This window comes from Triplophysa dalaica, chromosome 23, assembly GCF_015846415.1.
Source record: "Triplophysa dalaica isolate WHDGS20190420 chromosome 23, ASM1584641v1, whole genome shotgun sequence".
NCBI classification, from domain to species: domain Eukaryota; kingdom Metazoa; phylum Chordata; class Actinopteri; order Cypriniformes; family Nemacheilidae; genus Triplophysa; species Triplophysa dalaica.
Genome location: NC_079564.1, coordinates 9,082,763 through 9,108,714, shown reverse-complemented (window position 1 = coordinate 9,108,714; position 25,952 = coordinate 9,082,763). Strand labels below are relative to the sequence as shown.

The following is a 25,952-nucleotide window of genomic DNA, read 5'->3' as shown; positions in this document are numbered from 1 at the left end:
GGAATCAATGGTAAAAGGAAAATGTAATGTAACAAACCATGATTAAAGTAGATGCATCCTAAATCATTAATGACACTTGTCCCTTAAACCAACAGCACAAAGATCATTTTGATGTAAAATGAGGCACATAAGTGGACGGATATGCAATGCAACTTTCAATTTAATATGTTAAAATATCTGCTTATATATTCAGAAAGAAGAGAACTTTGCATTTCCCCTGTGTTTATTCACATACGTAGTCTCATAATATTAATATCATTTATCCTTCATTCACATACATGGTTTCATAATATTAATGTATCACTTATCCTTCAATGTAAACTGACTGATGGTATAATCACATTAATGATATTTAACTATGAAGACAAAAAAACTGTATACTCTAAAAACAACTAAACATAAATATAGTCACTGTTTGAGTGTTCGGCGGAAACCTTGTATCTCCAAATTTCATGTTATTAATATTGGTCACCCTCAAAGTTTATCAGAAGAAAGATCTTGTCAACAGGTTTGTGTGACCCTGTCTTCAGAAGGAAGGTCGTAGGCCAGGGGAAGTCTGCATTGCTATTCTATACCACATATTTGACAGTATTTACAAAAGCAGGTGAATGGTACAAATGGTAGACGTTCACCTGTCAGTCACAATGGCACAATGTGCAATCATATATTATGGCATTTCTGAAATGATAAACATCATTGTTTACATTGATTTTGGCATGATTCTGAGCTACTTCTCAGACTGATCACTGAATGGGGCAGTGACAGAAAGCTTGCTGCAACTAGCCACACATCTGACCTTTGGCATCTAACATGGTTTCCAAGACCATATTTGATCCCTTTATTTGTACAGTAATGTAAAAAACTGCATAGGAAGAATACAATTAGAGCTAACACTGACACTGTATGAAATGATAAATATACTTCTCAACTAATATTTGCATAATTAATAATACATTTAATATTTATAAAATATTACACTCATTCATTGTATATTAAAGAAACATGCAAGAAACTGCAAGTTCTAAAACAACATTTTTGCATTGTATAGATATTCAATAACACTGTCATGTTAACACGAGTACACTTAAAATGATAATGGCATGCTGATATACTTTATACTGATATACCTCCTTATGAATGGCCACAATCCTGAAATGTTTAGTTTGAACCCTTATTACCCTATAGGGCAGTTTCCCGGACAGGGTTTGAGCCTAGTCCCAGACTACCCATGTTTGTACCTCGAGTAGTCCTTTTGTTCAAATGTATAGCCTTAGTTATGTTTGAAAGGACAGGTGTCACCTTGTGGTATGAGGCAGGCCGGGGCTTCGTAAACTAAATGTGTCTCCGCTGGATGAGTGATGTGATGGGGCTTTACCGCAAACCAAAGATGGCTCCGCCTCCTTTATCTCCATGGCTCGCTTGTACAATTCCGCAGCCTTCTCGAAGTCTCCCTCTTCATAACTGAGAGAATGAAAACAAAGATAAATGTGATTCGAGGGAAATTTCACAACAGTGTTCTGGACAGTTATTAAGGTGTATCATTTCATAAGGGTTCCGAGTGGTTAAATGTATCACTGAGCTACAGTAATAAAACAAGAGTGTTACCTGAGCACAGCTAGGTTTTTGAGGGTCTCTCCGACCCGAGGGTGCAGTCGTCCGAGACTGTCCTCGTACACCTTGAGCGCCCGCTCATACAGAGGCAGAGCATCACTGTGTTGCTTCTGCAACACACACACAGAGACATACTGTAAGTGACATCATCATACTGTTTCATGTGATTCAGTATCATGATCATTTACAAATCACATGCTTACAAAGTTTCTTACCAATTGGCAGTAAAGCACAGCTAGGTTAACCAAAGCTGTGGCCACACTGGGGTGCTTGGGCCCAAAGCTCTTTTCTCTGATGTCAAGAGCTAACTCATATAGTGGAACTGCTTTTTCCAGCTTCCCCTATTACACACACGAAGCCGATCAGAAAGAGAATAAATAATAACATTTGAATCTAGATAATCAGCAGATGTGAACTGTGATTCTTACCCTGCGCTTGTAAAGCATGGCCAAGTGTTTGAGGGTATAGGCGAGAGAGGGATGGTCAGGCGCCAGGGCTCTTTTGCGGATGTCGAGGGCTATTTCATACAGTTCCTCTGCAGTCTCGTACTCTTTTCGCTCGCTGTGCAGCGAGGCCAGGTTGTTCAAAGACTGGGCACAGTCGGGGTGATCAGCTCCCAGTACGCGTTGACGCATTTCCAGCGACCGCGTCATGAACACTTTTGCGGCACTGGGTTCATACACAAGCATGTTATTAATATACAGTACATAAATGAATAACTGTAATATTATTCCGCTCTAGATGAGGTTTTAAGTTGTTTTAAGACGGCATTTCTTGAAATCAAATTTTATTTATTTGTATTAGGAATGAATGTTCTAATGAAAATCATTAAAGCACTAAATGTTGAAAGCAATATTAGCTTCCAATGTAGGACCGTTTCATCGGTCTGTGTTTGTTTATATTCATCTTCTATTTTTTTATTAATATTAATATTCATTTATATTACTATTTGAATGTATAATAATTGTATTAAATAAATAATTTGTTGAATGGGTGCTTTAGTTTGTTCGCATTTAAAGAAACCGTATGGGACATTGACATCTAGCGGTTGAGCTTGGTATTGCAGTCCGAATTCAAAATATCGGAGAGGCAAGTTTAGCCAAGTAAAGTTTTTTTCCGATTTCTTTAGCTTGTTATCAGATAAAAATCTACAGGCACTCTATTCTTTGCGAATGTGTTGAGTTAAAGTGTGGAGTTAAAGTCCCAGTGAAATTAAAAAAAATATCAATGTGGGTCATTTTCTTTTTAAAATTCATGTACCCTCCTAATCTTCAATTAAACTCTGAAAATGCACTTCCACCCTGAAATGACTATTCATCTTGCGTGACATTCTTCAAAATATCTTCTTTTGTGTTCGGAGGGTGAGTAAATGATGACAGAATGAGGAAATAGGATCTTTAGAGTTGTGGATTCTGTGTCCAGTATGAAATGAGAGCAGTTACTCACTCGAGGTTGTTTTGCAGGTAATAAAGAACTCCGAGCTCATTTAGAGTCTTGGCACAATCTGCAGAGTCTTTACCAAGCGTCAGTTCCTCTAACTGCAGTGCTCGCCGTTTCAAAAGAGCAAAACCATACTACAAAGAAAACAAACAGAGCCATTTTTGTTCATTCCTCTGTAATAACATGCATCACACACATATATGAACGGAACCAATGAGACACATATGTGGACATGCCACTGAATAATATTATTTTGATTTCCTTACCATGTGGCCCTTCTGGCGTGCCGTTTTCTGTCTGATTTTGACTGATCTCTTTCTTAACCTCTCAGCCTGCTCATACCTGTAATTCAAACGAATGTTCAGACTATACAATATCATTAAAATACATCATGAATAAGTCAAAAACATTCAGATCAGTTCATGAGATCTGTATACTTGAGTCTAAATGAAAGATATAACGCTGTACTTGTTTTGTTTCTGGTAGAGGAGTGAAAGTGAGTCTAGTTCTCTAGCCACAGTGCTGTGTTCGGGTCCATAGGCGTTCTCACAGATCTCCAACGCTTGTTTGTACAACTGCTCTGCGTTTCCAAATTTCCTCCACTGAACGTAGACACCCGCCAGTTGGTGCAGTGACTGAGCCACGCTCGGGTGGTCCGGGTCTAGAGCCGTCTCGCAAATCTCTAAGGAACGCTGCAAGGGGGCCACCGCCTACAAACAGCACACGCATGTATGTTACACAAGATTCTACATGGATTGATCAATCAAACCTGCTTTCAGTTCACACCTGGCTGAGTAATCCCAGATCTTTCAGGAAGCGGCCCAGTGTTTCGTAGAGGTTGGCCAGTTGACACATGCTCTGCTCGCTGTCACAAGTCTTCTCAAACTCCTTTAAAGAGTCAAAATACTCTGTGGCCATGGAACTCTTGTCCTTTCCCACATACTGCCAGTATGCCAGAAGCTCTGAGAAATGACCCCTGGGAACACATATTGGAAAGTTTTTATTTAGACATGCACATCTTGAAGGAGATACCGGAGGACAGGAAATGAGAACGTACCTTTTGTAGAGGTTCTGAGACACAAAGAGGTTAAGCAGAATCATCTGGAGTTTAACCTTGTCTTCCTGTTGCTCCAGTAACCACGGTAACTCATCCGCAACACGCCATGTGACTCTGTCTTGTCTGAACACACAAACATGCTTGAAATTAAAAAAATCTGTTAACTTGTCACTGATGATTTTTTTATAATGACTTAAATAACCGTACATTCGCAAAAAAAACCTGCAAACCTTTTGGTAATGTTTTAAGTTCTGTTTCTACAGCAAAAATAAAACTTACTTGTACATAATATAGCTTACAGCGGTGGTTTTGATCATAAAAAACATGTTCTTACTCCAGCTGACGGCTGAAGAATTGAATTAGTGTCTGTCTATAAGTTCCACATTGTCGGCCCTCATTTAGAAACTCCTGGTTGACCGCTTCACAGGCCTGGAAACAATACATCAATAAACAATTACTTTGTGAGTAAAAACGATTGATACTTTGAGCTTATTCAATTGAATTGATTCAAATCACTTTGCTTGTAAACATAATACATTACTAGTGCTGTCACGATATTATATTTTCACTGCACAGTGATCGCGGCCCAAATATTTGACGACAACTAAAACTTTTTTTGTAAACCTTTTATAAGAATTTATAAAAAACCTTGTCATGTTGATTTACCGTTTCTTGTGTATATTTCATACATTTTTTTACTAACATTGATGTAATTCCGAGTAAGGTAATGTTTGTTTTATGTATATAAATAACTTAACTTACTTACTGTGGAGAAATAAGGAAATTGGAAATGTGTTGATTGTGAATCTTAAATGGTGACCATTATAGGACCATAAATAGACGGTTAACTGTATTTCAGTTTAGTCGTTTCAGGTAAAAGGGCTCAAACTGTATATATTGTATTCACGTTAATAAGAAAAGTGTTTATTTGATACAATGCTTATTTGTGTCACATGAGTTGGGGTTGTATTTCAGCCCATACTGATGTAAAAATTGATGAATAGGTTAATAGTTAATTTTTTTACATTTGTGCTCAAACAGAAAACAGATTTGCTGACTAAAGAAACTACTTTTTAATGTTTCTCCACAAGGAAGTGATTCATTGACAATGTAATGTGGTTTGTTGAAGAAGAGACGGGTTTGAATACAAACCTTATTTTTCATTTAAATTTGTAGGCTATACATGTACAAAGAATCACTATTCTTGTTATTTTAAGAATATTTTGAAAGATGACCTAGAAGAGAACTGATTATATGACTGAACTGTTAAAATATGTTAATAAACAGACGCTGTCAGCCACATCTGAGGAAAGCCACAGACCGTTTCTAGTGTATATTTCTCCTGAAATTCCAGGTTTTTAATCAACCTACGAGTTCCACAGACGGGACCCGTAACACAAACACAAAAATATTGATATATTGATATATATATACATATTGATTCTTTTTTTGTTTCATATTCCTATTTAATTTCATATTTTAATTTCATGTTTGGGTAAACTTTTCTTTTAAAACACTTTCACCAAGCTATCTAAATGACACACAATATATTTAAATAGTTTTACAAAAGCCAATTATCATTCAAAAACAAACATTAATTTATATATTTTTTTTATTATTTACAAAACTCTTTTCGGTGAAGAAAAAAAAAACAATTTCAGCAAAAGTTTTAAAGGTACTATATGTAACTTTTGAGAGGATTTATTGACAGAAATGTCATATAATATTCATAACTCTCTCTTCAAAGGTAATAAAGAACTTAAATAATGAAGTGTTATGCTTTTTATATACAGTATCTTAGAATGAGATATTTCTATCTATATGCACCGCGGGTGCCCTTACATGGAATTCACCATGTGGTTTCTACAGTAGCACTAAACAGACAAACTTTTCTACAGCGCACGTTTCCTAAATACGTTAACTATTTCGCAGAAAAAACGAAAACGTGACGACATCATAGGCCTGTTCATCCTGTCAGGGTTTATTTTGCGGTAAAAGCTGGCAGTACAATTTGTAAAACAATAACTTTTTTTTTAAATACTTGTCTTTCTTTGTCTTTGGTGTGTTATACATTGCCCATACATGTATTAAGACTGTAAATGGCAAAAATGTCAGTGTCGGAAAAAATATGTATTTTATCTACAAGCGAATGCTCACCCAGACCTGCCTGAAACACCTCATGTAACCACACCCCCAAAATTCTACGTCAGTTCGTAACACGACTTGACTAAGACCGCCCGAATGTATACGTAAGTAAGGTGGTCGTAACTGTCAGTACAATTGCTTTTCTGTGTCAGCAACCGTAGTGCTTTGAAAGGGAGTGGTGGAGTAAGCCGTTGGTTGCCATTCACAACCTCACCACTAGATGCCGCTTAATTTCATACAATTGACCTTTAAGCTACTTTTGTGCATACCTGTGGATGCTGAAAGCGGATGAGGCCGCAGGCATAAGTGATTATGAGCAAACTCTGCAGGCTGCAAAGCATTGAGGTGAGCGCAGGAAAACACAGGTCTGTGAATAGCTCCAAAGCCTCAGATTCGCTCACACCGTTGTGACTAGCGCACAACAAACACAGCAACTGCATGTAAACAAAAATAAAGTCATGAAATGCAACAAATATTTTTGGATTGACGTTCTGCATTAAAGTGGGCAGTGAAAAGATCACCTCTCTCAAGACATGTTTCTCCAGATCTGTGTTCAATGAGTCTAGTACCACCTTCAGGCCCAGTCTATACAGCGACACCGTATCCTGACAAGACACACACTGCTGTAGAGTCCTTTCCAACGTCCAGGATCTGGAGCTGACACACAATAAAAAAGATTCATAAACTCATATTCATAGACTCAAATGAAATCCAAAACCCATCTGCATTTCCACTTACTGTGTAATGAGTCTGGCCAACAGTGAGATGTAGAGAGCGTTGCAGGTTGCAGCTGCCCGACAGTGTCTCTCCAACTTCTTTTCCTGTTTCGCGGTAGGACAAACACAAAGTCTAACTCATCATACTGTATATAGACATAAAAACAGACCGATCTCTAGATACCGATGTCAAAGCTCACCTGGTCTTTAGTGAGTATGATGTCTGCATTTACACATTCTGTGCTGATGACGCTCTTCACCTCCCTGGGATTAAGTGGGTCAAGATGAAGCGTTGGCCACAATCTGTGCAGTCCAAAATGGAAAAGGAATGTCGGTTTGCACAGAAGTAAGTTTTGCATTTGGTACTCAACAACTGATCATCTTAAACCTGGGTCGCAAACCTCCATGCTTGTGGGCAGGTCTCCACATTAACTGACACCAGCACCCTCACGTTAGCAGGAAGTGGATCAATCAGCCACTTCATATGACGCTCGGCATTCTGAGGAAATCAAAATAACAAGTGAGCTAAGCTAAATATAGCACCTGAATGGAACTCAGGAATAGGATGTTCACTGAGTTAATGTACAGACATCTCTGAACATGAAACCACACTAAGAATGTTCAATTGAGGAAGCGCTACCTGGATTTGGTCAATCGAGTCAATGATGATTACGATGTTGCCATGGTGACGCGCAGACAGACGTTCTAGCCAGCGTGGGAATTCCTCGAGGATCTTGGAAGGGTCCATCGAGAGACCAGAGATAGACCAGAAGTGCTGGAGAAGCTAAAGGGACGACAAGGAGGGGGGATTAAGAAGATGTTGACTGGATCTAGATTGGCTAGTTGCAACATTATATGACACTTAAAAAATGTATAAACATTTTTTTTTTAAATAATGTGAGATTATATTTACAAATGATTTAAATAATTTAACCAAATTGCATTTGTGTCGTTTGCACTTTTGTCTCGTGGCTCAAAACCGAAAGGAAAAGGATACAGAAGGTCTGCATTCATTACAAATGTGCTAATAAAACAGTTTGAATCAATATTTTAGCTCCAATAAGGTAAATATTTGTATGGACTTGTAATCCATGTTTGCACTGGGGCCTGTTCATCCTGTCAGGGTTTATTTTATTATATCCGTGCAATAGCTGTACAATTTGTAAAACCAAAACTTTTCTGAAAGTCCACCTACCTCAGAGCAAACCCTGATTAAACTTTTGTCTATCCATAAACACTAAAAGAGGAACTCTTCTTAAAGGGGTGATTCGCCGGAAATACGTGTTTTTCTTTGTCTTCGGTGTGTTATAAGTTGCCGATGCATGTAATAGACATGTAAAATTGCAAAAATTAAAGTGTCGGAACAAAAGATGTATTTTATCTAGAAGCGAATGCTCACCCAGACCTGCCTGAAACACCTCGTGTAACCAGCCCCCCCACAAATCTACGTCAGTTCGTAACACACTTTGACTAAGACCGCCCGAATGTATACGTAAGTAAGGTGGTCCTACCTTTCAGTACAATTGCTTTGAGACCTGATGTTCCAAATATGTTAAGAGTCGTTACATTTCCTTGCTGTATTCGACCAATCACTACGCACTAGTGAACTGGCCAATCATAGCACACCTTGCTTTTCAGAGCGATGAGCTTTGTAAAATATCAGCTATTTTCAGAGAGGCAGAGCAAAGAGGAGATACAAACAAACTTTTAACCTAAAGCCATGGGGATGCATAACAGCTGCAGGTTTGCTTACCACAACTTCCTGATCATTTTTCACTTTCACGATCTCACATGAATTCCACTGAATCTATCAGAATGGATATTGTGGTTCTTCCAGGTAAATTTCTATGACTATGACAGGCCACCTACAGTTACGGGAGTTTCTGTTTTGTTTATCCTACATTTTAGGCAATCAAACACCAGAAAAATAAGACCACCAACCAAGGTTAAGATTTGAAGTATTATTTAGGGGTCGCAAAGCACGAAAAAGTTTGAGAACCACTGACCTAAAGCTTACACCAAAAATGTATCTTATTACACCCTACCCTACACCTTTCTCTGGGTTAACAACTTTATAAACCCTGGATTTTAAACTGTTAAAGGCAGGATAGCATTTTTAAAAAAACGCCTAGAGTTGGGCTGAGTACCAAAACAAACTTGTAGCCAATCAGCAGTAAGGTGCGTGACCGCTTTGGAGGGAAGAGAGCAAGCGGTCATTAGAAAAAACGTAGAAAGAGCGATGCCTTATTTATTCCAGAAAAGCAAAGGGTCTGTGGATTTTATGTATAAAAAGAAAGACAAGTCGGGCAGGAGCTAGGACGCGCATTATTATTATAAAGACTTTCCAGTGGAGACACGTTTGGATCCAGTGTATGCCGAAGGCTTTTAGCAGAGATACGCTAGCAGAAATCGATTACCTTGCCTTTAACAATGTGACAAAAACATGCATAGAAACAAATATAAAAACAAATGACTTATAATGTGAAAAAATATCTTCAGGCTGCATGTAACAATGGAGTCTGTAGGCTATATGCATGGTTACTTCACGGTTTTTGATAACCCAGCTCAGGTATTTGGTATAGTGACAGCTTTAGGATGTCATTCCATATGCGGTGTCCTTAAAAAATATGAAAACTGAAAGATGAAGCAGTGCTCAAAATGTAGTTTTTCTTTTTTTACGTCTAAAATCACTAAATTAATGTTAGGTATGACAATTAACCTGCCTAGATTCTGATTATAAACCAAATAGGACACTAAACTAATGCTGTTAAAGCTACCTCAAAAATACCCCCACTATAACCCAGCGATGGTTCATTGGACGTTTATAAGTTAGCTTTTATTTATCGGAAATTCTTAAGAACGTTCCATCGATATGGCCAATTTCAGGCTCTTCACATTTCTAAATAACCAGGGTGTGTATTTACCTTCACTGTGAGGCGTTTAATAATGAGCACTGGATCTGCCCCGGTGGAGAGAGGACGTCCAGTGAAGTGAAAGAGAGTTAGGGTGTTGGGAGAGTGTTTCTGCTGTAACTCTATCCTGCAAAATAATACAATTGGTATTATTTACAAGTCAATAGGTGTTGTGTATATAAACCTCAGTGTTAAAATGAAATTACCATTTAGCGAGCAAAAGAGATTTGCCGGATCCAGGAGCGCCGGACACCAGCAGCGGTGGAGTGGGCGGTGGGGCGGCGACCATGTCATTGAGTCGATCAACATACTGCGGAAAAATGACAAGATTAAATACTTAATTTGAAAATTGCATTCAATAAACACTCAAGGAAATCACAACTGTTCGAAATTAAAATGTAGGTTAAATGCCACAGATAAACACAACAATATACCTGAAAAGAAAACAATCACTATGAATTATGGATGCACATTAACAAAAAATTGCCCTAAAGCATCTGTCCACCATAGCAGACACAATATTGAAAATCAAGAGATTTATAACGGAGAGATTTGCAGTACTTTTTGGAAGCTGTATCTGGCCGCGGCACTGCAGGCCTGCTGAAACGCCTCGATCTGCTCCTGTTCATCATGAAGGTCCCACAGTACATCACCAGAGTCTTCCTCTTCCCTCTCCTCGACCTCCCCGGTCTCCTCAAACTCCATCCCCAACAACTCCTGAGGACATTGAAATCTGTCAACCATTTCTAACATGCAAACATCCTCTGCTTTCAAAACCACAAATGCAAAAGAAGGTTGAACGGGACTGAGATGCTCTTAAAATAATCAAGAAGCTGAAAACCACAATTTCACACTCATACTTTGTTTACCCAGTTTCTGTGGTTTCTGTCTGTGTACCTGTTTGATGATTTGTTCTAACTGAGAGAAGATGAGAGCAGCTCCATCCTCTGCAGAACCTGCATGATCCACCACCTGTAGAAAGCAAGCAGGGAAACATTCTTTTAATCAGCTGAAATTACGTAAATCCTGATATTTGATTATATGTGTCACATTTCTTTGATACAACCTCAAGAGAAATAATGCCTACATATAGTGGCCTCATAAACTAGAGTTAAGTGTTTGAAAATATAAGTCACAGCTACATCAAGTCACACTTATAACTCTAAACAACGCTAGAGCCTTCTCAGGACTTCCTTCACTTTTCTAAACAATTCCCTGCTAGTTATTTTTAGTCAATGCTTGATATCAGTATGAAGTTGTCCTTTGGTTCTATTCTTTGATTTTAAGAAGTAACTCATATACCGTGGTTTTAAAAAGTGTTTGCCCCTTCCTCATTTTTTTGTTTTTTTTGCATATTTTTCATGCTTAAATGATCCAGATCATCATATTCATTTTAATATTACACATAGAAAACCAGACTAAATACAAAATGCAGTTTTTAAATGCTGGTTTTATTTATTAAGGGAAATAACAATCCAAACATTTCTGACCCTATGTGAAGAAGCAATTGCCCCCCTTGGTATATCATGAAATAACTGTGATGAATTGAGTTAAATTGTATTTACTTCTCTTGAGGTTGATTTACTTTTTTTGAGTAATATAAAAATTTGTTTGATGATCTGAATCATTTAAGCATGACAAATATGCAACAGGAAGGGGCAAATACTTTTCATCACCACTGTATATACAGTACATAGAATAAATATGATTGTCTTGGAATTATAAGAATCTATCTGACATTTTTTATCAAAAAAGTAAATCACATTTTTTTTCTGTGACAACTTGATTACACTGTCAAGTTTTTTTCTTATCATGGTGTGTACATTTTGGAAGTTTTCTTGAAAACAAAAAGTTTTTATCTACAAACTTTATCTCAAAACTGCTCAGAAAACAGATAAAACCTTATAACCCGGCAATTTCACGATGGCCAAATATGGCTGGACCCCTCCTTCTTTAGAAGAACCATACAATTCATTTGATTCTACCTTAAGTTTGGCACTTTTGTCAGCCTTGTTCACTCTTTCCAGCAGTTCTCTGGTGGCTTGACTGAGGTTGGATACCTCTTCCTTTTCACCTTTTCTGTCTCCAGTCCGCAAATACAGCACAAGAGGACGAGAGTCTGGAGTTTTCACAAAGGCTTCCTCCACATCCTCTATAACACAACTGAAGCAGCAGAATGAAGAAAATACACAGCATCAGTATCAATGTTGACAAGATTAGATTCAGAGGTCACTGTGCAATGCATGAATATAAATTTGTATACCTTAAAGAGTTTAATGGAGTGCAAAGTTATGAGCTAGAAAAGCAAAGACAAGCTCAACTTGAAAGTCTATGATATTGAGTACAAATTAAGAAGTGAAAGCAGAGAAGGTAGAATAAATGCAATGAGTTTAAGAGTAAATAAAAGAAACACACTTAGAAACTGAAGATCTGAGAAGCAGAACACACACAGAGCTCCTCTCGATCTCCTGCCTGCGTTCAGCTGCGTACAGAATGGCGCTCTCCTCAGGAAAGGACACATTCAGATAAAAGTGCCCTAAACCCTCACAAAACCTCTGAAGCTTAAAAGAGTGAGTCTGAAATAAAGTACACAATTTTGACATTTTCTGAAGGAGGGTGGTTCTTGCCTGTGCAAACATCACAGCCATTCATTACCAATGCAACTATAAACAGGTGTGTTATACCTCTATAAAGGCCTGTAACTCGGCTTTGGTCTCCTGTGTGTATATGAGGTAGCAGCGGACTGTGTTACTCCACAGAGACTGAGACACATGAGGAGACACCTGCAGAAGACTGGCCACAGCAGCATCCCAATCATCTGTAACACACACGAACTTCAGCACACGCAAAAGCACACAAACATACACACACGGGTGCACACTCACCTCTGTTGACGTTTGCAAACGGTCCCTCCACGTCAATGAGACTGTGAGCGAACTCTGGACCCCGATGTGTCTGCTGTAACTGCATCATGCTGCCCATCGACGGCTCACTGCCCAACACACCACCACTCCAGAACTCACACTGAGTGCCTGCAGCTGCACAAATGCGTTAAATATCTTAACCATGATGTGATGATGATTTTATAATTCTGCACAGTTTTGTCTTTGCAATAAAATCAAAAAAAGGTCCGATTCACTTGGAACCTGGTTCAGAAAAAGGGTTACATTTCACTTTTATAGCACCTACCCTTACAGCGTCTGACAGTCCGAATTTAAATAAAAACACTTTTTATTATCAGTTGTATGTTCATGTGTGATTGTGTCAGCTAAGTTACCACTTAACTATTAATTTTAAATGACTAAATATTCACCGATTACGCAATGTAACTTTTTTTAATTTAGATTTTAACCGTTTCTTTACGAATTTTAACATGCATTCTAAAAAAACATTTTTTTAACATCGACGGTACTTACCTAAAAATAACTCAGCCCTAGTTTAACACAACTTTTACTAAAAATGAGCTTTCCAAAACTTCAGAAGTGTACATTTATTCGTTTTGGTCTTTTATTACTAATACTGTCCTCCCAAACTTAGTTCCAGACCTTGTCACCCATCATCGTTTATTCCCACCTGCACTGTGCTACAGAAGTTTCTAGAATCTTCTGACAGTGACAATTGGAAAATATTTTTTTTAATATGTGAAAATGTTTACAGTTATTGTTTATTTGCAATACACTGATGTATCATAGTTAATGATATAAGCTCAAAATTTATGCTACATGAAAATAAAGCTACATTTGCACCACAGAATGAACTCAGAAATTTGTAACAATAACCAATTTTAGTTTCTTTTCCGTCACAGTTAGTCAGAGAGAAGTCTGAGCTTCTGCCTCCTCAGTGAATATTTGGTCATTATAAAAACTGTTCACAATGTTTTTCACAACACAAGTCAAGACATGCCGGATTTAGGAGTACCAGGAAAGGTTACACATCTCAGGGTTTCATCACAGTGAGGCAATCTTCACATTTATGTGAAGATCTCATCAAAATACGACATCAATATTCAATAGATATACACTCTGTATCATTATTTCTCAGAACTGTAAGTATTAAACTATTAGATGTGTTAAAAGAAACAAAGTATTTAACTTTGGCACCAAACAACCCTTCAAGTCTTACACTGATTGAGAAACCGAACAAAGTGGACGTACTGGTGACGGTGGTCCGATTGTCATCTGAATCTGAATCTTCCAGTTCGTAAATCTGGATGCCCTGAGCCTGCAGCTGTTGAAGTTTCGACTCAAGATCTCGTTTAGCCCGAAGCAAGTCCTGAATTTCCTTTTCCTTCGTCTCCCGGAATATCTGCCAGTTAGGGGATTTCAAAGAGAAGGAAAATAGATGAAGAACAATACCAAAGTCAAGTTAAAACTAGAGTCTGAAGACAGGTGCAGGGGGATATTTGGGATGTTGCAAGACAAGAATTTTGGTCAGGACTCAATGTGAAAGTGAGGGAGCGAAGGAAAAGATATGTACCTTAAACTGTCGTTTAACTTTGTCTCTGTCATGCTCAAAGGTGGCAGCCCTCTCCATAGCTTGATACTTTGCCTCCAGGGCACTTTCCTTTTCTCTGAGAATTTTCTGGTACGTCTTCTGAAGAGCCTGAGAAAAAAAAAACACATGTCTGAAAGTGTAACGTGATTATTTATGAATTTGAACACCTGAACTATTTACAAAGGCAACCCACAAAAAAATCAGAACTAAAGATCTCTTTCAAACCTGCAGCTCAGCACGCAATCTCTTGTTCTCCTCATCCAGCTTGGCCTCTTTCTTCTGCATTGAGGTGATCTCATTGTTCTTGCTGACCCTGAAGATCTCGTAGTCTTTCCTGAGACGCTCATACTCGGCGGCATACTCCAATTCCACCGATCCCGTGGATTTGAAGCTGGCACCGATGACACGAGGACCACGTCGAAACGAACTCCGCAACAGTCGGGCCTTTGGTTTGACCTCCACTGGTATCTCACAGGCTTCTCCACGCTCCCCGCCGTACGCATCCTCAATCACCTCACCTGGGCTTACCAGAGAGGATGCTGTACCCATGGCAACCGTGGACGGCGGATGGCAATGGGACAAAAACCTGATAGAGCACTCCCAGACTTTCAGAATGGCCATTGATACAGAAAACACTTGTGTATTTCTCACAAAAAGGTTCACCTTAAATATTTCTTATAATATGACATCATTTAACTTGAATTTTGTTTACAAAACTGCACAAACTTTTTTAGCAAAAGACACAGGCAATGTGATGTTTAAATTCACTTGGCCTGGATTTAAATGTTTTATGGGTGGAACCTCAGACCACCACCCCAAGACTCGATTCTTGAGGAAAATATAACAGTTAAATGTTTATTTATTTGTAAGTATGGTATACATTGCACACGTATGAGATTGGGCAAACAATAATGTGTTGTGCGTTTATTTGGATTTATTTAAAACGTTTTCGGGTTTCTTTATTGTCATAAAAACCAACAAAAATCGTATCTTGAATATATTTTTCAACGATTACCTTATTCTGCAATCGTTAACCCGGTAACGTTAGACATCCCGATGATTCAGATGAATCCCAACAAAGCCAAAAAAGTTAAACTCCACCCCGATAAAATGAAGGTTCATGTCGACACACTTAAAGAAATGTGACCTCGATCTTAAAACTTCAAATGCATGTTAGAAAATAAGTCGTTGATCGCGTTTACTGATATATTTGTGTGCATGCAGTAAGGTAAACATATCAGAGACATGCACATTTTCTTGCCAGTGTCTTCATGACAACGCGCGTTACTAGGCACGGCTTCTACGGCTCCTCGATGTGGCCAAAAAGTGACCTCGCGCGTTTTAGGTTTTGCAGTAAGCGTCTCTTTCAGGCAATGGGTCTGTCGAAAATCAAATAACTACTCACTCGTGCAGTTTGTGAGTGCGTGGACGTGATAAGAAGTGAGACATTCTGCCTCAGGATTTTATAATGTCAAAGTTCAGTGCACTAAATGCGCTAAATCTCTCCTAGTTTTATTAGAAAACAATACAATCTATTGACATCATCACTGATGATTCAACAGCAAGCAAGGGTCCGTCAGCATTTCAATGTGAGAGTGTCAGGTTCTCAAAAAAGACCATTGTAGTTGTTTTTAGACAATATACACTTATTTCAAGTTGAGAAATTGTACATGAATGTGATATTTAACTAACAGAAAAATGTATCAAACGCTTCATTTATCATTTTGCAATAATTGAAACTGAAAATGAGATATGTATTGGCCTCTTACATGTACAGTATAAGTTCAACCTGCGTTCAAAAACTTAAAATCAAGAATGTCACACTAAAATGTGTTAAAAAAAGTTACACTTAGGCCCTTTCTGGGTGAAATACCATCATGCATCATGTTCAAAAACTAATGTGGCACAAAATTGTGTCATGGAAAACTTTCCAATATATGAATTAAGTCGATAGTAACAAGTAAAGTGTTGCACATTTTAGTGATGGAGAAAATGTGCACATTTTTATGACTTGCCAAGTGTGTCCTATAGTCATGGAAAGAGAGAGAGTTCCGTCATCTATGTTGGAACTTTTTTTTTTTTACAGCAGGAACGTCTTACCAATTTAAAGTCGAAAGTCATTTAATGAATAAAAAAATGAAAGAAATAAAGTATTCACAGAGAAAACATTACTTCCTGGAATAATCGAGGGCTCCATGATTCACGTGACGCTCCAGCGTTTTGGACTTCTGTTGGCAGAACTCTCTCTCTCAATGGCTCTGGTGTGTCCTAAGGTACTTTTGCAGTCTCACGCCACTAAAACACTTCGGCCTTGATACAGGCTATATGATATAACAAAAGGCCAATTCCAAGATCATACGCGAGGACATTTGAACTAGCCCGTGGAATTCAAAAGAATGTGAATCTGATAATTTATTCACACATATTAATATGTGTGATTATGAAGCCAAACATTTGACATTTCATTGATGTAAACTGTGGAGATGGTGTATTTTGTCAGACTGGTTTTGTGACTCAATCTCCCCATCAGTCGCTTGCTGTCTTCATTTCCTCAACACTTAAGCCGTCACTTAGATTAGACGTAAAGTGCAAAAACCACAAGTGTGGGTTGTTGGGTGCACATTGAGCGCTTTGACCACATGTGATGTTTTGAAGGGTTGTACTGCCCTATAAACAAAAAGAATTTTCTGACAATATATGAATAATCCTTTCCTTAATAATAAATGCCTAAAGAGAGTTAAACAGAAACAGTTCAGATTTTTTTCATCTGTTATGTTGACCAGGACGACAAGAACTAACTGACAAAATGAAGATCAATTAAAAATACAGAAGGAAAAAATCCAAATGTGATAATGTTAACACCAAGTTTTTTTCACTTCTACTTTCCAACTTCTACTTTAGCTTTAAACATTACACCCTGAGGAACCCTATTTGCATCAGAGCCTGTTTGTGATGTTGTGGATTGCGCCTCTTCAGGGTTTCGACCACAGAGCTGAAGCAGAATCTCTTGGAAATTTTTTGCCAAAAAGAAGTACATAACAGGGTCCAACACGCCACTGACACATGTTAAAGCTGAGGTTATCCGATTTCCAAAATGCAACAACTGTCTTTCTGATTCTGACTTTGACATGTCATTGTGCTGTATGATGTAGACAAATCGGTTGATGTGATAGGGTACAAAAGCGATCATAAAGTTAACCACTGTTAGCACGATCAATCTCAATGCCTTCCGCTGAGATGTCGTCTTTTCCTGAAAGGTCATTCTTTGGACTTTACAAAATACAAGAACGTAAGAGACAGTCATGACGACCAGAGGTATTAGAAACGCGACAGCAGTCGACACCACTGCACCAGTGGGATTGGAAGAATTTTCGATGTACAGCTGTTCGCACGATGTCACATTCCACTTATCCAATCGTCTGATTACTTGTTTTGGAGAGAACAGGAGGGGTGCCATGGAAATGGTCACCATGATCCACAAGATCGCACAGACCACTTTGGCATTCCTGGTATTTCTCAGATTCTGGGTCTTGTGTGGTAAGACACAAGCCAGCAGGCGGTCCAGACTAATGCAAGTCATAAAGTACATGCTGCAGTAGAGGTTCACGAAGAACAGGAAGCCAACCACGCGACAGGCCATCTCCTCAAGAGGCCAGTGACAGTCTGACATATGGTAGATCATCCGCATCGGGAGCACCAGGACGTAAGAGACGTCAGCTATAGCCAGGTGCTTCAGAAACACTTTGAATGGGGTGTTGCGGTTCTCATGGAAGCAGAACACCCAAAGTGCTAAGGCATTGCTTGGAACAGAGAGGATGAAGATGACAATATAGAAGGTTGCAAAGAGGAGGTTCTCCGTTTGAGAGCTGTGGTAAATCCCCTCTGTGTTATTCATCATAATGCAGGTCTATTGACACAGTTGCTGTTTGGAGAAGGGCATAGTTTAGAATATTTGTCAAGTTTAGTAAGATAAGTAAGATTGATTATTTAGTAAACATACTTATTTAGTATCACACCCTCCAACAACCCATCAACAACCCTACGTTCAGCAAACTAGGAGCATCTTGTATTCTTGGATCGCTTTCCAGCTCATTCTCCTTTACAACCTTCCTGGTGGAACATTCTTCCTAACTCAGTCCGGTCAACCACATCTCTCACAACATAAAAAACTAGCCTACTTAAAACCCATCTTCTGTGAATACTTGACAGCAAAATGAGAAGAAAAAATAACCTTCTCTCTTTCTCTCAACAGGTCTAGCTTTTGTTGAAACCTGTTAACTGTGTATTACATCTATTGGCTTATTACTCCCTGAACTCTCTGTAAGTCGCTTTGGAGAAAAGCGTCTGCTAAATGACTAAATGTAAATATATTTAATCCAAAACTTCGAAAATAGCAACAGCATTTGGTTTGAAATCCTCTTCAAAAACACATTAGGAAAACCGTATTTTGATATTATTAATATAAAAAATATTCATTTTATATTATTTAGATTTATGATCAAAAGATGAAGATAATCTCTCGTATGCTAGTTTTGTTTTCTTAAACTGTGCTGTCAAACCATTTATTTGTCAACTACCCGAATGTTTTCTTGAATGTCCCGTTAGTGCCTTCAGGCTTAATAACAGATATAGAAACAGAAAATAACTTTTTTAGTCAATGAAGTGTTACTATATTCATATGATATGAAGGTATTTTCCGTTTTATGTTTTTTAATAGAATTTTGCATTTGCACTAAAATTAGCCTACATTGCGCTATAGCGTTAACTTAAATGTCCAAACATATGGATAATATCCTGACAGACATTTATCAAATATTCCGTTTCATCCCTTTATTTTTAACAGTGTAACGTTACCTTACAATCTTTACGGAGTTAGCATCTTGTGTTTTTAATAAGAACGATAACAAGTTGTTGTTAATAACACGTTTTGCACGTAAGCCTATATCAACAAACATCAATTAAATTAGGTGATTAGCCTACGTCAGACCCAACACAATTAGTACATTATCCATATTTTAAAAATATATTTAAGTATCACTTTAATTTAATTGAAGTAAAAAGCTACTTACTGTAAGCTACGTAACGTTACCCAGACGTCCTCAGCTGCCAATAACACAGTGACTTGTTAGAAGCGAGCAAGATTTGATCTGTTTCCTCTTTTAGCGTTAGTCCGCTAGTACTAGGTATCACAGACACTGGAAATAACTAATGTTAAATCAGCCCTCAACATGCCCCTTAACACATATCACCCTCTAGTGGTCTCTGTATGTGTGATTATTACTGTACATCTGCATAAACTGGCCTGTATTAGCCAATCTAACTACCCAGAAGACTTGGATGTCAGAAGGGAAGAACAGAAGGCAGGAGACAAAGTGATGTAATAATAAAACGAGCAAACTTTATTGTAGACAGAAAATCATAGTTGAGTTCAGATGCCCGTTACTCTGTCTAGAGTTCACTCCATTTCCGTCAAACTTTGTCCCACTTTTACTGACTAGAAACACAGGTATTATTATACCAACATAAACAGTGGAAAATGACTCCTTCACGACATTGTCTCGTGACGTCATTGGGAACTTTGAGAATGCACTGCAAACTCATATCTAACAGAATGTAGAATATGCCTTAAGTAACATAGAATATAATAACTAAATAGAAATGAATGTAATCTCTAACTAATAAAGTAAATATAGTAAAGAAATATAATACAGAATGAAAAGGAAATAAGAAAATAAATACAACACAAAATGTGTGTAGGTGCTCTCAAGTCAGAATTTCATCATATTTAGAAAATACACACACACAGGTTGCTTATAAGAAATTCAGATCCTACGATCTATCACTAGTTAGATATGGTGTATAGGACCGTATGGCTTAGACTACTAAGTAAAACATATTCAGCTATAGTTATATGTTACTTGCAAATATTTGGACGCAACTAATTATTTTGTACTTGAATTAACACACAAATCTTTGCGTTCTATCAACAAACCTCACAAGAGTCACAATGAAATGTTTTTCCAGCAGTATGCCCATTTTATTTGCAAAACTATGTCACAAAATTAGGAATAAATGTTGAAAGTTAAAGAACAAAGATCAAGAGAATTCAGTCAGAAGAGTCTAGGGCAGTGGTTCTTAAACTGGGGGTTGTGGAATTTAATGAAATATAAAAAAAATCATATTTTTTTGCAATCAAACATCAAAAATAAGACCACCAACCAAAAGGATTGATAATCCAGCATTGTATAATTGTCTTTATTTTATCTAGTAAGTCTTTATTTGGGGCTACACAAAAGGGGCCTTACAACTGAACGTCATTACTATGCAAGTGTAAAGTACACAGATTTGACAACACAGTCAGTTAAACTATCTGCCAAAAAGTTGAATAGAGGACTGGAGTGGACAAACCCATGCCGTAAAGAATTGAGGCCATGTGAATGACAAGCATGCAAACCTTTATTGATTCAATAACTACAATCTTCTGCACAGTTTGCTTCTGCATTTAAAGCTATACAAACAAAGAAAACATTTATTTACAAAATCTGTCTGTGCAAGCATGATTTTCGTCTGTTATTTTCTTTCTCTTTCTACAGTTCTAGGCATGCATAGAAATGAACTTTGGTACAATATGTTAACAAAACTAAAGACAATCTCTGAAATAGAGATGTTGCAGTATTTACATGTAAAGTAGAGAGCAGTTTTATCAATCACTACAATTTTAGTTTACATTTAGACATCAATATGTATTCATTTCAGAGGCATAGACTGACTAAATCAAGGGTTTGTGATATAGGCAGGTTAGCCAGGAACAGTATAACCTATCCTAAATGTACATATAGTGTCTAACACAGTATATATAGTCATGTATGTAAATAACAAACTTTGGCAAATAGGCACAACTACTGAAGACAGACAACTGTTCATTTGAAAAACGGTTGTCGTTTTATAATAATAAATCTTAAAGACATTGGCAGTGCATGATAGTAAAAAAACACAATGTAAAAGTCAGTTTGTGCTAATGGTTAGTATACTTACAGTACTTGATTTATGTATTATGGCTACAACCAAGGAAATAAGATAAAAATATTCTACAATCATTATAGGCCACATATAAACAACATACTGTTGACCCACTTGCACGATGTGCAATACTTTTTTCTTTTATTCGTCTCTCTTCAACTTGTATGAAAAATAAATACTCTTTTCAAATGAAGTGCTCTAGAAAATGTATGAGCATACTCTCTGCTACAAACTAGATTTCCATTTATTTTTTAAGGACCAAACTGTTTTGTCATCATGATGTGCAGAGATTCAAGTTCAAAATGGATAACTTGGGGTAAAAGTTCTTTAGCTGTACAAGTGAATATGAACAAATATTGATGATATTGGGATGACCATGCGATAACCGAAATCATGTTACAAAAAAACACTCTGTTTACTCTGAAAACTTTTAACAACCAGACAAAACAAATAAAATCAGATACAGAAAATGAATCTACGCAAAATCAGGAGTGACTCTTAATCACTAAAGGATGAAGAAATGGCAGCGGAGCAGCCAAGCATTCTATGCAGCATCCTTAGCGACGGTAACCGTCGGGATAGCTGATTTACCGGCATTCCCGTTGTGATGCCGACTGTAGCTGGTGAAGCTGGGGGTGTGAATGGTGCGGATACTCTTCGCACTCTGACTTAACATAGTCGGAGACAGGGGAGAGTGGGAACAGGAGGAAGAAGAAGAGGAAGAAGGTCGACCGTTTTGTGTCTGCATTGGAATAGAAAGGCCTTTAGTGCTGTGAGTGGGAGGGGCATATTTAAGAGAACCATTAGAAAGGGAGGGGATATGAGAGGAGGAGCTGGATCGAGGGGGAGGGATGGAGGATTTGCTAGCAGAGGAAGATGAAGGGGAGGAAGAATTAACAATGTTAGTAGAATCAGTCTGGGACCCGCCTTTTCCTGGACTAGAGGAAAAAGCGGGAATTTTAGAAGCAGGCGCGGTAGGAGAAGTGGATTTGGGATCTCCTCCTGATCTTTTAGCACTTCCGTTAGCCTGCAAACAAAGACGCCAAAACACACTGATTGTCAACAATTGGGGAACTCATGATTAAAACAACAAACTAAGCATTTTTCTATCTACAGTTAATGACAAGAGATTATCAACAAACTAAAGTCACACACAAACAGAAAAAAGCTACATTATATGTCTATAAGGTAAAAACACTGAAAATATCACTTGGACTAGAATATAAGATGGAAAGGAGAGGAAAGGTGAGGTACATGTAGGCTTATGAGGGTTAAAAGTGAGTACTGCGTAGTATACGTGCAACCAACCAGTAAACGAGAACAAAGGATGCTCGAGAAGAAATGAAAGAGGTTAAATGTGACATGGTCTCTATAGGATTACAGAGATTTAGTAGATTTAGTGTATCCTGGGGGCTGGCCAGTGGTTTAGGGATTCCTCAGTGAGGTAAACAAGGGAAAGGGTCTGTAAATGTGTTTAGTAGAGAAGCAATCCTGTCTTGCACTGGAAGGAGCGTGTGGGTTAGATGTGAGTATTGTTCTAGCATCAGTGGGCTCAACGTTAGCAAAGCAACGCCTGTAGTGTCTAAGTTTTATTTTCCATCCCTTATTGGTAATATCCGTATGTCTCTTTCAGCACCAAAGCCACAAGCAAAGCAAGCATGCAGAAGCATTTCATGGTATTGTGAAATAACAGTCAGTTGCCTTCGATCACAGCCATTCAAAAAACGGAGCAGGTGAAAACATCAACAATTCAAAGATTGCCTTCTGGCACAAAGAACAGTTTTGTTTAGTCTCAACAGGTTCTTAGCAAGATCTTTTTCCTAACAACACAAACTCTGCAAGAACTAACTCTTTCTGACTGGACTCATGGTCCTATGATAAAACTACCTGGCGAAACTGCCTCTGAGTATCCTGAAGCTTTTGCTGTTTTGTTGCCCTTTCTTTGTCTGAGGTGCTCGGTTGCTGCCTCGGCTTGGCAGAAACGGGCACCGGCATCCGACTAGTTGGTGAGACCACGCTGGCATTCTGCAAAGGGGATTCAAACCAAACAGAATAAAAGAATAAATCAAAAGAAAGAACAAAAAGAGAGCCACATTGGAGGTGGTTTGTCAACTGTAAACAGCAAGCTGGAGCTTGCCCAAAACATCAGAGATATCACTGTGACATTTTAAAGTATGTATAAGAGAGAACAGGATGCATGCAAACCAGCCCGGAAACCTTTGCCTGCCTCAGAACCCACATAAAGGAACCAGAAAAATGGAACAACTTGGTATTGTAATTCTAAAACTAAGTGTTTTAAGATAACCTTAACCCAAGGTTAGAGCATCATCAATGAACACACAAAGATCTATCAAACACCCCTCCAGGAATAAACACACACCATATTTATACAAATATGTGAAAGTGTTAAAAGTTTAGATCCAACAGTTGGTCCCCTCCACCTTCGGAGAGGCTAAGGATCTGAAGTCACCGGATAAGGTGGAATTGTTGTGAGGAAGAGTAGAAGGACAGACCCAGAGTCTTCGCTAAAATAATAGGAGCTAGAGAGAGACCTGCTGGGTGGGAACTGGTGTGACTGAGACCCCTGAGGTTGGTATGACGGCAGGCCGAGGAAGGAGATGTGGTTTGGGCTTCTTTCGGAGACCGTGCCCTTTGCTGGAAGGCTTGGGAACCAGTGTTTTATGAAGAGATGCTTTCTCTGAGTTCCCTGAACTTTCTTCAATTTTGCTGTCCTGTGTTTCAAGATTCACCGAGTTTTCAGAGCTATCCGGAGATCTTGGTCCCATTTCTGTAATTGTGTTCTCTAGCTGTTTTATAGTTTGCTCCAGACTGTCAAGGGTCTTATAGGTGCTCTTACGAATCTCGTTGGATCGTCCGGTGGGTTCCTTTGGATTTGATTTTTGTATATTTGACTCTGTTTTGGAACTAGAAATTTCAAACCTCTTGGTCTCTTTGTATTGTTTGACAGTTCCGTCTGATTCCTCCTCATCCTCGTAGACGACAACCTGCAAAGTCTTTTTTCCAGTTTTAGTACCAGTGCGAATGGCCTGCGTTAGCGCTGCTAGCTGTTTCTTTGGGAACTTTAGCTTGAACTTCTTCTTCCCGTCTTGCTTTGCATCACCAGCACTCTCTACGGATGAGCCTTCCTCAGATAAAGATGAGTCATGTGCAGGGCCGTCTCTAATATCAGCAGGAGAATTTTTACCTTGTCCAGATTTTGCACAATCCCCATTTTGTTTGTTCCATTCTTCTTCCTCTGTTTCTTCACTTTCCTCATCAATCCTTTCCGCTGCAAGCATTCGATCAAGCTCCTCCTCACATTCAAAGATGGTAGAGAGGCGTTTGTAGGCAGAGCGGATGTCCATTGGCTCATCAAAGATAATGATAACAGGCTTTTTAGCGGCGTAGTCAATGTTAGCATTAGCATCTCCAAATGCTATGTCACTACCAGTGGTAACTGGTCTTTTGCTGCCAACAGTTACAGTCTGCACACTACCCATCTTGGAACTAACCAGCTGCTGGTATTCTCCAGTGGAGAGGGCTTGTACCTTTGTGTTAGTGACCATGAAGGCAAAGTTATCAGGTGGAGGAGGAGGAGGCTCTTCTCCTGACAGATCAGGACTAAGAGAGGCCTCATCAGTGTGCTCCATTTCCTCAAATCTCCTTTCCTTCATCTTAGACGAACCAAGAATAGGCTTGAGATTTGTCGAATCTGGCACAACAGGGATGGCGTTGGAAAGGATGGGTTCAGTGTCTCCAAAGGAGACCCGTGAGCAGATCGCTGTTGGAGACTCTACCCTTTCTTCTATGCTAACCTGTACTTGAGCAGCCTTGACCACATGAACCTTGCCCTGAGCTGGGCTACCTGGAACGTCCTCCATTGGAGAGGAGGTATTTGACTTGACTGAGGTCGGCTGATTTTGGGACAGAGTACTAGAAGAGCTGGCTGGGCCACTAGATATAAAGCCATCAGGTATATTTGGGGATTGATGCAGCTGGTTTTGGGAATGGTCAGAATTGGTCATGTTTCGGTCGGAAGGATGTGACACCTGTGATGATGACTGTGATGTTTCCCTACGCTCTGTTGATTCCTCCGACGCTGATGGAGTCCCCTTGGAGATCTGAGCTGTGACGTAGTAGATGACCTTAAAAGGTCAAAGGTCACAGAAAAAAGAATGATATTTCAATTAGTGAAAGTTATGTTTTCCTATTTAAAAAACCTATCTGGTTTTATACATACATTCGACAACTGTTTGGGGTATTACTGGGCCTCTTTTCGTTTATTTCTGAACTGCCCGTTACTCACTAAATCGTCTTGAAAGGAATGTTTACCCCAAAATTGATATAAAATCATAATTTACTGACCCTCATGTCATGTCAAACATGCACGCCTTACTTTCTTCTGCAGAACACAATATTTTGTAGAACGCTGGTAACCAAACAACTTTGGCCCCCATTGACTTCCATTATATGACAATATAAAAAGATATTCAAAGATATTCTCAAAAGATCTTCTTTCGTGTTTCACAGAAGAAAGACTCATATACAGGTTATATA

The 25,952-nt window shown here is 38.6% G+C and overlaps 3 protein-coding genes across 8 annotated transcripts in view; all 3 read right to left on the bottom strand.

Annotated features, from left to right (window-relative positions):
• Window positions 1–142: 142 nt before the first annotated feature.
• On the bottom strand, window positions 143–16,619 carry nphp3 (nephronophthisis 3). 4 transcript variants are annotated; one of them, XM_056738313.1, is made up of 28 exons: window positions 15,391–16,619; window positions 14,601–14,961; window positions 14,358–14,483; window positions 14,036–14,186; window positions 12,767–12,919; window positions 12,566–12,699; window positions 12,297–12,457; window positions 11,867–12,044; window positions 10,779–10,853; window positions 10,443–10,598; window positions 10,088–10,191; window positions 9,894–10,008; window positions 7,610–7,753; window positions 7,371–7,468; window positions 7,170–7,272; window positions 6,992–7,074; window positions 6,775–6,910; window positions 6,523–6,687; window positions 4,443–4,537; window positions 4,109–4,231; window positions 3,838–4,027; window positions 3,520–3,761; window positions 3,318–3,393; window positions 3,058–3,185; window positions 2,040–2,280; window positions 1,827–1,952; window positions 1,606–1,721; window positions 143–1,461 (listed from the first exon to the last, which is right to left on the bottom strand). In XM_056738313.1, the coding sequence occupies exons 2-28, from the start codon at window positions 14,922–14,924 to the stop codon at window positions 1,296–1,298; spliced, it is 3,909 nt and encodes a 1,302-aa protein (XP_056594291.1). In that variant the 5' UTR covers window positions 14,925–14,961; window positions 15,391–16,619; the 3' UTR covers window positions 143–1,295. The 4 variants fall into 4 exon arrangements, with proteins under 4 accessions (XP_056594291.1, XP_056594290.1, XP_056594292.1 ...); XM_056738312.1 differs by having other exon boundaries at window positions 14,601–16,619; XM_056738314.1 differs by having other exon boundaries at window positions 12,297–12,385; window positions 14,601–16,619.
• A 150-nt stretch (window positions 16,620–16,769) lies between these two features.
• Window positions 16,770–19,580, bottom strand: si:dkey-96n2.3 (uracil nucleotide/cysteinyl leukotriene receptor). Its single transcript, XM_056738318.1, has 2 exons — window positions 19,445–19,580; window positions 16,770–18,297 (listed from the first exon to the last, which is right to left on the bottom strand). Exon 2 carries the CDS (start codon window positions 18,271–18,273, stop codon window positions 17,254–17,256), a length of 1,020 nt encoding a protein of 339 aa, XP_056594296.1. The 5' UTR covers window positions 18,274–18,297; window positions 19,445–19,580; the 3' UTR covers window positions 16,770–17,253.
• A 1,229-nt stretch (window positions 19,581–20,809) lies between these two features.
• The window catches only part of si:ch211-285f17.1 (sickle tail protein homolog), a 77,978-nt gene continuing 72,835 nt past the window's right edge, over window positions 20,810–25,952 (bottom strand). For all 3 annotated transcript variants that reach the window (XM_056738010.1, XM_056738011.1, XM_056738012.1), the window contains 3 exons: window positions 23,948–25,540; window positions 23,283–23,420; window positions 20,810–22,422 (listed from right to left, as the gene is read on the bottom strand). In XM_056738010.1, the coding sequence (XP_056593988.1) occupies window positions 21,940–22,422; window positions 23,283–23,420; window positions 23,948–25,540 (2,214 nt within the window). In that variant the 3' untranslated portion in view covers window positions 20,810–21,939. The remainder of the gene's footprint in view (window positions 22,423–23,282; window positions 23,421–23,947; window positions 25,541–25,952) is intronic.